Here is a 13002-nt window from a genome sequence, read left to right on the forward strand (position 1 = left end):
AACCCTTAGGCAACAAATATTTTTACCATTTCCATAGTTTTGGCTTTTCCAGAATGTCATATAAGTGGAATCATATAATATGTTGCCTTTCCAGACTGACTTCTTTCACTTAGCAATATACCTTTGAAATTCACCTATGTCTTTTTGTGGCTTGAGAGCTCATTTCTTTTTATCTCTGAATAATATTCCATTGTATCAATGTACTACTACAGTGTGTTTATTCATTTGCTTTATTGAAGGAATCTTGGTTGCTTCCAGTTTTTGGTGATTATGAATAAAGTTGCTATAATCATTCCTGCGCAGGTTTTTATGTGGGCGTACATTTTCAAATCAGTTAGGTAAATATGTAGGAGCATGATTACTGGCTCATACGGCAAGACTATGTTTAGCTTTGTAGGAAACTGCTAAGCTGTCTTCCAAAGTGGCTGTGCTATTTTCAATTCCCACCAGCGATGAATGAGAGTTCCTATTGCTCTGTATCCTAGTCAGTAATTGCTATTATCAGTTCTCTGGATTTTGGTCATTTTAATAGGGATGTTGTGGTATCTCATTATTGTTTCCCCTAATGACAACTGATATTGAGCACCTTTTCATATGCTTTTGTAAGGTATTTATTTTTTCCTTTTATTTTTTAGTTGACATGTGATAATTGTACATATTTATGGGATACAGAGTGATAATTCCATATGAACATATAAGTATAATGACCAAACTGGAGTAAATACATTCATCACCTCAAACATTGTCCTTTCTTTGTGTTGTGAACATTCAAAATCCTCTCCTCTAGCATTTTGAAAACATTCAATAAATTATAGTAAACCATATTCAGCCTACAGTGCTGCAAAACACCAGAATTCATTCCTCCTATGTAGCTATAATTTTGTATTAATTAACTAAACTCTCCCATTCTCCCCTCCTCTCCCCTTCCTGGCCTCTAATACCCATAATTCTACTCTCTACTTCTGTGAGTTCAAATTTTGTTTCTCAGTTTTCACACGAGTGAGAACATGCAGTAGTTCTCTTTCTGTGCCTAACTTATTTTGCTTAACATGAGGCCTTCCAGGCTCTTCCATGTTGCCACTTATTGTAGCACTATTCACAAGAGCTAATAAGCCAAATGTCCATCAACAGAAGAATAGATAGAGGGAATGTGGTATATATGTACAATAAAATGCCATTCAGCCATAAAAAGTATCTGTTTCTTCATTTATTAATTTAATTTATTTTTTTGAGACAGGGTCTCACTTTGTCACCTAGGCTGGAGTGCAGTGGTGCTATCATGGCTTACTGCAGCCTTGAACTCCTGGGCTTAAGTGATCCCCCTGCCTCAGCCTCCTGAGTAGCTGGGACTACAGGTACATGCCACCATACCCGGCTTTTTATTTTTTTTTGTAAGAAAGGGTCTCATTATGTGGCCCAGGCTGGTCTTGAACTCCTGGCCTCAAGCAATCCTCCTGTGTTGCCCTCCCAAAGTGCTGGGATTATAGGCATGAGCCACCACACGGGGCCAGCATCTGTTTATTTTTATTTTTATTTTTTGAGACAAGAGTCTCGCTCTATCACCCAGGCTGGAGTGCAGTGGCGCAATCTTGGCTCACTGTAACCTCCGCCTCCTGGGTTCAAGCAATTCTCCTGCGTCACCCTCCTGAGTAGCTGAGATTACAGGTGTGCGCCACCATGCCCAGCTAATTTTTGTATTTTTGTAGAGATGGAGTTTCACCCTGTTGGCCAGGCTGGTCTCAGACTCCTGGCCTCAAGTGATCCACCCACCTCGGCCTCCCAAAGTTCTGGGATTACAGGCGTGAGCCACCGCACCCGGCCTGTTTATTTTTAATTGGGTTGTTTGTCCTTAGGATTTTCCACAAACAGGATCATGTGGAATGTGAATAAGAATGGGTTTGCTTCCTTTATTTTTTCTAATCTGGATGCCCTTTCCCCACTTTTTCTTACCTAACTGCACTGGGTAGAACCTCTAGTATAGTGTTGAATAGAAATTGTAAGGCAAAACATTCTTGCTTCGCTCTCAATCTTAGGGGAAAAGCATTTCGTCTTTCACTGTTAAGCATAAGGCTAGCTGTAAGTTTTTCATAAAAGCTCTTTATTAGGTTGATGAAGCTTCCTTCTTTTCCTTTTTGCTGAGAGTAAAAAAAATGGTGTTGGATTTTGTCATGCTTTTCTGCATCTCCTGAGATTATTGTGTGGTTTTTGCTTTTAATTCCATTAATAGATACATTGCATTAATGACTTTTAGAAAATATTAAACCAAATGTGCATCCCTGCAGTAAATCTCACTTGCTTATGATGTATAATACTTGCTATATGTTGCTGGTTTTCGTTTGTTAAGATTTTGTTCGGATTTTTTTCCACTATATTCATAAGGGATATTAGCCTGTAGTTTTCTTTTCTTGTGATGACTTTGTCTAGTTTTGGTATTAGGATGTTACTGACCTTATAGATGAATTGGGAAGTATTCCCTCTTCTATTATCTGGAAGAGTTTGTGAAGGAATGGTGTCAATTCTTCCTTAGATGTTTGGTAGAAATCTCTGGTGAAGCCATTCGGCTCTGGGCTTTTCTTGTGGGAAGTTGTAAAATTCCTAATTAAATCTTCTTATTTGTTATTGGTCTGTTAGATTTCCTAATTCTTCAGTTTCAGTAACTTATGTATTTCTAGGAAAGACATTTTATCTAAGTGATCTAATATGTTGGCATACAATTGTTCATAGTCTCTTATAATCTTTTTTATTTCTGTAATATTGATAGTAATATTCCCTCTTTAATTCCTGATTTTAATAATTTGAGTCTTTTCTTCCTTTTTTCTTGGTCAGTCTAGCAAAGAACTTGTCAATTTTGTTGATCTTTTCAAAGAACCAACTTTCGATTTTATTGATATTCCCTACTGGTTTTATATTCTCTACTTTCTTCTCTAATCTTTATTATTTTCTTCCATCTGCTTGTTTTGAGTTTGGTTTTCTTTCCTTTTGACATTTTCCTAAGGTGGAAGGTTAGGTTATTGATTTGAGGTTGTTCTTTTTAAATATAAGTATTTATAGCTGTAGATTTCTCTTAAAGAACAGCTTTATATTATGTCTTTGTTTGTTTTCATGTATCTCAAAGTATTTTCTAATTTCTCTGCAATTTCTTCTTTCACCTATTTAGGAGTATGTTATAAAAGTTCCACATAGTTATTAATATCCCAACTTTCCTTTTGTTGGAAACTTTCTAATTTAGTTCTACTGTGGTCAAAGAACATACTTTGTATGATTTCAATCCTTTGAATTTACTGAGGCTTGTTTTATGGCTTGGCATTCGGTCTCTCCTCAAGAATGTTACATGTTTGCTTCAAAAGAATATGTGTTTTGCTGTTGTTGGGTGGAGTCTTCTATCATGTCAATTAGTTCAAGTTGTTTTACTATACTGTTGAAGTCTTTGTATCCCTGCTGATTTTATGTCTAGTTTCTCTATCAGTTATTAAGAGTGAAGGTATTGAAGTGTCCAACTATTATTGTTAAATTGATTGTTTCTCCCTTAAATTCTGTCAGTTTTGGTTCCACGTATTTGGCACTAAGTTTTTAGATGTGTATATGTTTCTAACTCTTATGAACCTTTCATCATTATAGCATGTCTTTTTTTTTTTTTCTGGTCTCAGAACACTTAATTTTTTCCTGAAAGTCTACTTTGTCTGATATTAGTATACCCACTCCAACTTTCTTGTGGTAATTGTTTGCATGGATTATTTTTCTCCATCGTGTCATTTTCAGCCATTTTGGATCTTTGAATCTAAAGTGTGGCTTTTGTTGATAGCATATAGTTGGATTTTGTTCTTTTAAAAAAATCTAGTTTTATAATCTCTGCATTTTTATTGGAGTTTTTAATGCATTTATATTTGGGGCTTGTCTGCCACACTGTTATTTTCCATATGTCTTATGTTTATTTTCCCCTTTGTTTCTCCATTCTTTTGTGTTAAATAAATATTTTCCAGAGCTCTATCTTCATTTTCTTGGCTTTTTTATTACATATATTTTTAGTTCTCTTCTAATTTTTTTACATTAAAAATAATAACTATTTATTGAATGATACCATAAGGTAAAAAGATGAACCATAATCTGGAAAATTATATTTGCCACATATATAATGAAGAAAATATTAGTATCTGAATATATAAATAACCCCTACCAATCAATAAGAAAAAGATAACCTAATAGAAAAATGGGCAAAGCACATGAATGGACAATTCACTGAAGAGAAGACCCGAATGACCAATAAACAAATGAAAAGTTGATCAACCAGTATCTGCATCTCTATGTTTGCCCCTGCAGTAACTATCAAACTCTCCCTTAGCAACTCTCAGTAATGGCTGACTGAAATTTGCTGCATAGATAGGCCAAATACTTCAGCCCTCTCACCTTTCTGAGGCACATTTCCTACAGCATTTCCTAGAGATTCCCTTATGTAATTAACTTCCAGTTGCTAACAATAGTAACTGGCCTGATCATGTACCCTGTATTGATTACCATCTCTTCTGTGTCTCACTTTCTCACTTCTCTACCTGCTTTCTGGGACCATGTCTCAAGTTAACATTGAATAGTTTCCTTGGGGCCTTCTTATGGGAGAACCTAAACTAAGATAAAATTGTTCAAGCTTCCTTTCCAGCACTGGACAGGGTCTAAGCTCTGACACTCTATGGGAACTTTCCACAGAAAAGAAGCTAAAGATTCCCTTAAAATGCATATAGAAGAAGGGGCCCGATGGCTTTGAATCAGGCCTGATGGCTGGGGGCCCAGACCACAGCCAGGCACAAAACTTCATAGCTGTCCCAAGCCTGGAACTCTGGCTCATGGACCTCCTGCAGGTCTACTTTCCTTCAGTTCTCTTTGAAACTTGTCTGCCATCGGTGTGTTTGGCCCTGACTTGCTTGGGTTCACAGTTAAACTATCCCTTTTCCTTGAGCATTTTAAGCATTTTTATTTAGATGATAGTGACATAAAAACTATACATATATTTAGGGTGTACAACTTGATGTTTTGATATATGTGTACATTGTTAAATCATCATCACAATCACACTACTTAAAATATCCACTACCTTCACATAGGTTGCCTATGTTCACATAGGTTGTGTGTGTGTGTGTGTGTGTGTATGAATATTAAGATCTACCCTCTTAACAAATTTCAAGTATATAATACAGTGTTGTTAACTATCATTACCATACTGTACATTAGTTCTGCAGAACTTGTTCATCTTGCATAACTGAATTACATTATGTATCTTATCACAATCTATTTTATTTTATTTTTATTTTTAATCACAATCTATTTTAGATTAATACTAACAATTCCAGTAAAATATAGACAGTTTTCTTCAACATAACCCCATTTCCCTCCTCTTTTGTGCTATTCATTGTTACATATATTACATCTTTATATATTATAAGCCTGACAATAGTTTTAGAATTATCATTTCATCTGATTATCTTTTAAAGTAGTTAAGAGTAAAGAAGAAAAATATATTTACATAGTCTGTGGTAGGCAGAATAATGCATTTGCCACTCCTATTCCCCACAAATATGTCCCCATCATGATCTCTGGAACCTATGAATATGTTATATTACATGGCAAGAGATTTTGCAGACATGATTAAGATTAAAGACCTTAAAATAGTGAGATTATCCTAGATTATCTGGCTGGGCCCAGTCTAAATCACATCAGTCCTTGAAAGCAGAGAACCTTTCCTGGCTTTGATCAGAGAGAGAGAGAGATGTTATGACTGATGAAGGGTCAAAGAGATGTGATGTTGCTGGCTTTACAGATGGATAAAGGCAGTTATAAGCCAAGGGATCCAGAAAGCCTCTAGAAGCTAGTAAAAGAAAAGGAACAGATTCTCCCTTAGAGCCTCCAGAAAGTAATGCAGTCATACCTATACCTTAATTTTGGCCCAGTGGGTTCATGTCATACTTCTGACCTGCAAAACTGTAAGATAATAATTTAAGTTGCCATATTTGCAATAATGTGTTTCATAGGCAGTGAAAAACAAACACACAGCCCTATATTTACCTATGTAATTGCTCTTATTGGTGCTTATCATTCTTCACATGGATTTAAGTCACCATTCAGTGTCTTTCACCCTCACCCTAAAATTTTACTTTAGTATTTTCTGTAACAAATTATCAGAGCTGTTTATCTGGAAATGTCTTTATTTCATTTTTAAAATAGTTTTATTGAACATAAAAGTTTTGAGGTTTTTCCTCCTTTTATCTTTGAATATGCTGCTCCAATGCCTTCTGGTCTCCATTGTGTCTGATAAAGAGTCAGCTGTAAATCTTATTGAGAATTCCTAGTACATAAGAAGTTGTTTTTCTCTTGCTGCCTTCATGATTTTCTCTTTGTCTTTGAATGGTTGCCTATGATGTGTCTAGGTGTTAATCTACTTTAATCTACTTGTGCTTACTCTTCTTAGACTTTCTTGAGCTGTGATTGAACTTCTTTTTTCTTTTTTCTTTTTTTTTTGAGATGGACTCTCGCTCTGTCACCCAGGATGCAGTTCAGTGGCGTGATCCTGGCTCACTGCAAGCTCCGCCTCCTGGGTTCACGTCATTCTCCTGCCTCAGCCTCCTGAGTAGCTGGGACTACAGGCACCCGCCACCATGCCCGGCTAATTTTTTGTATTTTCAGTACAGATGGGGTTTCACCATGTTAGCCAGGATGGTCTCAATCTCCTGACCTCATGATCCACCTGCCTCGGCCTCCCAAAGTGCTGGAATTACAGGTGTAAGCCACCACGTCCAGCTGTGATTAAACTTCTTGGATGTGAAGATTAATGTATTGAGGCATTATTTCTATGAAATCTTTTCTGCCCCCTTCTATTTCTTCTCTTTCTGGGAGTCCCATTAAGCATATTTTGATACACTTGATAGTGTCTTTTAGGGCTTTGATGTTCTGTTTTTTTCTTCATTTTTTTTCTTTCTCTTGTTCAGTGTGGATAAATTTTATAGATCTATTTTTAAGTTTGTGGATTCTCTTTTCTGCCATGTTAAATCTGCTGTTGAGCTTCTCTAGTGAAGTTTTCATCTCATTTATTTTAATTTTCAACCCCAGACATTCCAATTTGTAAAATAATTTATATCCCTTTATTGGTATTCTCTATTTGAAGAGTCATTTTTGTATGCTTTCCTTTAATTTATATATTAATATAAATAACAATATATATTTTCCTTTAGGCTTTTTGAGTATATTTACAAGAGCTGTATTTCGGATATCTGCCAAGCCCAACATATGGATCCCCTTCAAGACAGTTCCTATTAACTACTTTTTCTCCCCATGTATAGCTCACACTTTCCTATCTGTTTTCATGTCTTGTAACTTTTGTTGATTCCAACACAACAACAACAAAAGTTACAAGACATGAAAACAGATAGGAAAGTGTGAGCTATACATGGGGAGAAAAAGTAGTTAATAGGAACTGTCTTGAAGGGGATCCATATGTTGGGCTTGGCACCAACCCAAATGTCCAACAATGATAGACTGGATTAAGAAAATGTGGCACATATACACCATGGAATACTATGCAGCCATAAAAAAGGATGAGTTCATGTCCTTTGTAGGGACATGGATGAAATTGGAAATCATCATTCTCAGTAAACTATCGCAAGAACAAAAAACCAAACACCGCATATTCTCACTCATAGGTGGGAATTGAACAATGAGAACACATGGACACAGGAAGGGGAACATCACACTTCGGGGACTGTTGTGGGGTGGGGGGAGGGGGGAGGGATAGCATTGGGAGATATACCTAATGCTAGATGACGAGTTGGTGGGTGCAGCGCACCAGCATGGCACATGTATACATATGTAACTTACCTGCACATTGGGCACATGTACCATAAAACCTAAAGTATAATAATAATAATAATAATAATAATAATAATAATAATAGAAAAAAACAAACAAACAAACAAAAAAAACTTTTGTTGAAAACTGAACATTTATGTGATAGATTGTATGCAATAATCTTTTAAACCAATGCCTTAAATTGAAATACTAATTAATATTAGTTTTCTTCTTTTCCTCTGGTAGTTGTGGTAGTTCAACAATGTAATCCAGTTGAACTATGTAATATTTACTTTTAAAATTCATGTATGATTTCTTCTTTTACTTTTTTACTGAATTAAACTGATCTCATTTGAATTGTCCAATGTAGATAACCATTATTTTATTATTTATTCTCTGTCTTACATATTCTTAATTAAGTCATTACACTCCCTCCAGTTGCTTCTCCCTGCAGAAGCTCCACATGCTAGACTAGCCTTCAGTTAAATTACTGTTTTGCAAAATTGAACCCTAGTGTCAGCTTGACCCATGAAAAAGATCTATTTATAATGTTGAATTGGGCAAACATAGTAATAGGGGGCCGGGTGCGGTGGCTCACGCCTGTAATCCCAGCATTTTGGGAGGCCAAGGCTGGAGGATCACCTGAGGTCAGGAGTTCAAGACCAGCCTGCCCAACATGGTGAAAACCCATCTCTACTAAACATACAAAATATTAGCTGAGTGTGGTGGCAGGCACCTGTAATCCCTACTCGGGAGGCTACTCAGGAGACTGAAGCAGGAGAATCGCTTGAACCCGGGAGGTGGAGGTTGCAGTGAGCTGAGATTGTGCCATTGCACTCTAGCCTGAGTAACAAGAGTGAAACTTCATCTAAAAAAACAAAAACAACAAACAAACAAACAAAAAAAACCCAACAGTAATAGGATCAGAGGAATCAGGAATTTGCCGTGTTTTACCTTGTATTTTTAATAGGGGCTCTGAGAGGGAAGATAGGTTCATGAGAACACATCTATAGAGAAACTATTAAGGCCAGATTCCAGTTGAGTGTAGGCTTTTGAAAACTGCTCTGAATACATTCTCAGGCATTTTAGAATTGAGAACTTGTAAATGTACCTATTGCTAGAAAAGACATGCTAAAGAGTCACTTTGTAGTAAAATAACTAAACTGAGAGCATATACACTTTAGGAATAGAAAAATAATCTGCTAATAATTGAAATAAAACAGACAAAAATCATAGCCCTTGTAGAGCTTATGTTCTAAATGTGGAGACAGATGATTATAAATGAAAAATTAATGTGTAATATTATATAAGATAATGCTAAGGACCAGGAAGAAAAATAAAGCAGAATAAGGAGACAGAGTAATAGGGACTGAGGGGAAGAAAAGAGGTGCGTTAGGGAACAGAGAAAACCACAGTGGTCCAGGTGAAGATAACAGTGGCTTAAATAGGGTGGTGGCTGTGGAGATGCAGAGAAGTATGCAGGTTTGAAATACATTTTGCAAGTTGTATCACCAGGACTTCTTGATGAATTGAATGTGACAAGTGATGAAAAAGTGACAAAACTGAGTGACTCCCAGGTTTCTGGCTAGACCAGTGGATATATGGTGATACCATTCATGAGTTAGACAGGTTAATAAAAGAATAGTTTTGGTGTTAGAAAGATTTGCTTCATATTTTTTTCTTGATTCTATTTTCCAGTTTTTAATTCCTTTTAATTAATCTTTTTGCACATCTGTTTAAATAAAAGAGTGTTTAAATAAAGCTCTAGCTGTTCTGAATAAAAAAGTTCTTTTTGAGAAAAGGGCACAAATTAAATAACCAAACAGTAGTAAATAAAGTATAAAATAAACAACAAGTCATAAATAATAAATTAAAATAATTAATATGCTTTATGTAATTGGCTAAATATGTTGAATTTTAGTTAGTTTTCCAAAAGATTTTCTCTATTCAAAGGATATTTGGGAATTTTCCAAGATTTTAACTTCCACTTGTTCTCATGAGAAGCAAAACGTTGTGCAAAACTCACATTTCTAAATCAATAATCAAGTAAGTGCACTATTTTTGAAGTCAGGATCCACCTGCACAGCTACTGTATTAATGCTGCGAACACTAGAAATGGTGCAGTTTTATTCACATCAAGTGCCTTCCAAAAACAAATACCATTTTTATTTGCTGACAAATTTCATATGCAAACTGTAGAGAGGACAAGAGTCCTGTCCTATGACTCAGTTATTGTGATTTTTCACAAAGTGTGGCTAAATAAAACTTCTGTAAGTACAGTAGATTTTATTGGGATTTATTTTATTTTGCAAACTTAAAACCACTTGAAAAATTTAAATTCCTACCAGTAACATGTGACTCCCTGGTTGTCGAAGAACCCTTGTTGCTCTTATGATGTGTTCTATGGCTTCCTTGAAGAACACCATGGAATGAGAAAGCTAGCAGAGGAAATGTGACAAATAAATGGATTATAGGTACAGAAAAATCAAATGTGCATTGTGGTTTTACATACAATTTACTTACAGAAAGGAGAATAACTAGTAATCCAGAGCTCTAGATCTAGTAAGCTGGTTATCATTAACATTTAGGGAAAGTAAATTTGTGCAATAAGGATTGTCCCTATGCTAATATTCTTGCGAGGAGATTAGAAGGGTGGTGGTAGAATTGAGAGAAGAGAATGAAGAGGCGAACAATAGTATTTAGGCTCTCTTTCCCCATCCCCTTCCCCTTCCCCCTCCCCCTTTCCCCTTCCTCCTTCCCCCTCCCCCCTTCCCCTTCCCCCTTCCCTTCCTTCTTTCCTTCCTTTCTTTTCCTTCCCTTCCTTTCCCCTTCCTTCCTTCCTCCCTCCCTTCCTTCCTTCCTTTTTCTTCTTTTTTTTTTTTTAGACAGGGTCTTGCTCTGTCATCCACACTGGAGTGCAGTGGTACAATCACGGCTCACTGCAGCCTCAACCTCCTGGGCTCAAGCAATCCTCTTGCCTCAGCCCTGTGTAGCTGGGACTTACAAGCAGGCACTGGCACCACAATGCCTGATTAATTAAATTTTTGTGTGTGTGCGTGTGCGCGTGTGTGTGTGTGTGTGTGTGTGGAGACGGGGTTTCATTGTGTTGACCAGGCTGGTCTCAAACTCCTGGGCTCAAGTGATCCTCCTGCCTCAGCCTCCCAAAGTGCTAGGATTACAGGCACAAGCCACCACACCTGGCCTAGGCTGCTTTTCTATTGTTCTGTCTTGGCAAGTAGGATAAGTGGTAGGAGGAAGAGATGCAGAAAATTGGTTTACAGTGTGTGTAGTTTTGTTGGTGTCTCTGTTCTTTGCCCACAACAATGGGAAAGATGTAAAGAGCCACAAACACTTTGCTGTCCTTTGTTGCTACTTTGGACCCTGTTGCCACACTCTGTTTTGCATTTATCTTCATGAACTCTATTCATTCAACTTCCTATAACCTCAGTTGTGTTCCTTGTCTTTAAAATTATACCCTATCAAACGAGACAAATAAGATGAAATAACATAAAACTGTACTTCTAACGGTCTGCTTTAAAATATGAAGGTAAGCATTTTTCCCTGACCTCTCTCTCTCTTTTTCTCTCTTGCTCTCTCACACACAAACACACACATCCCTTAAAAATACTGATTTGATATACATACATGTTTGTATGTAAAAATAAATACATACATACATATATAGCACTCCTCAGATTTTTATATAGTATATGTGTTTACCTCCAAAGAAACTGAACCCAACTTCATTTGGAATTCATCAAGTACACTGGCAAGTCTATTATAATCACTGGTATTCTGATAGATCTTTTTTCTGTGAGTCTTGTTTATATCCAAGAAGTCCAAAAATACAGTTGAATGATTCATCAGGTTTTCTTGGGTCCACTGAATCTATTGTAAGAAAAGAATTTAACACTATCTGTTAATAGCACAATTCTACTTGTTATCAAAACTCATAGCATATATCTGTGTTGGAGAAGCTCCTGGCACAGTGGATCTAGGACTAACGTGTTCTTAACTTTTTTTGTGCTATAAACTCCTTGTGGTAGTGAAGCCTGTGGACCCTTTCTCAGAATAATATTTTAAAATGCATATAGCAAAATACAAGGGTTACCAAAAAAACCCAAATATATTAGAATATGGTTTTATTTAAGAACGCTTTGAGGGTCTGTGGATCCCAGGTTAAGAACTCCTGTTGCTAGAAATATCTTGTAGTTCCAGCAACAGTCTGAGAAAAAGAATCTTCCCTTAGTTTACCACTACAGTTCTGCAAGTTTCCACATGTCCCTTCCTGGTTTACTTGGCAAATTCTTGCTTATCTTTCACACCAAGGTCATGGGCTACCTCTTATTTGAAGTCTGACCATCTCCCTCTCCCCTAAAATCAGGTAGAATAAATTACTCCTTCCTCCTTTGTTCCACCACTATATTGTGTGCATAGGTCTGTCACAGCACTGACATCACAGCACTGACAGAAATGTATCGCACTTCTTAGGTTGTAATGTGCTTGGAGGCAGGGTCCATGCTAGTCCTAGGTAGTCCTCAGCACCTATCCCACTTGCTATCTGGCACTGGGAATTCCTGATAGGCATTCAGAAGATGGATGTTTGGCAAATGGCTAAATGAAGAATGAGGGGTGGTATGGTATGACAATTCGAAAATATATGTCATTAGGTATCTTAGGTTTGAATAATGACTCCAACACTTAACTAGCAGGGTGACCTTAGGTGAGATCTTAATCTTACTCTGCTCAGTTTCTTCATCTGTAAAATGAGGATAATAACAGGACCTATATCATAGGGTGTTATGAATTAAGATTAAAGTGAGTAATGATATGTAAAGCTCTTAACACTGTGCTTGGCACATTGTATTCATTATTAGAGTTTTTTTTTTAAGTGAATCAACTGACCAATTAAGTGATACTGTATAAACTGAAATTCTCACAGGAATAATTTACATCCTTACATCCTTAAGAAAGATTTGGTCAATATGTTCTTGAATTTGGGGTACTGTAGTTGCTTTTGCTGTCCATAGGACTGACCCCTGCTAGGGCAGAACTCAATTCTCTATTTGCTTGCTCATTTTCTAATGCCTCTGTATCTATTCCTTAGTCCGGTAAAATCTCAAAACTGAATTATGGTTGGCATTTATAGGGAGTTTGAGAACTTCTCCCAAGATA

At 36.6% G+C, this 13002-nt stretch overlaps 1 protein-coding gene across 3 annotated transcripts in view; it reads right to left on the reverse strand.

The window, feature by feature from the left end:
• Positions 1–13002, reverse strand: part of DNAH14 (dynein axonemal heavy chain 14) — a 499118-nt gene that overhangs the window by 132400 nt on the left and 353716 nt on the right. For all 3 annotated transcript variants that reach the window (XM_054519536.1, XM_054519533.2, XM_054519594.1), the window contains exons 53-54: positions 11548–11715; positions 10173–10265 (exon numbers count right to left, since the gene is read on the reverse strand). In XM_054519536.1, the coding sequence (XP_054375511.1) occupies positions 10173–10265; positions 11548–11715 (261 nt within the window). The remainder of the gene's footprint in view (positions 1–10172; positions 10266–11547; positions 11716–13002) is intronic.

The sequence above is a fragment of the Pongo abelii genome, chromosome 1, assembly GCF_028885655.2.
Source record: "Pongo abelii isolate AG06213 chromosome 1, NHGRI_mPonAbe1-v2.0_pri, whole genome shotgun sequence".
NCBI classification, from domain to species: domain Eukaryota; kingdom Metazoa; phylum Chordata; class Mammalia; order Primates; family Hominidae; genus Pongo; species Pongo abelii.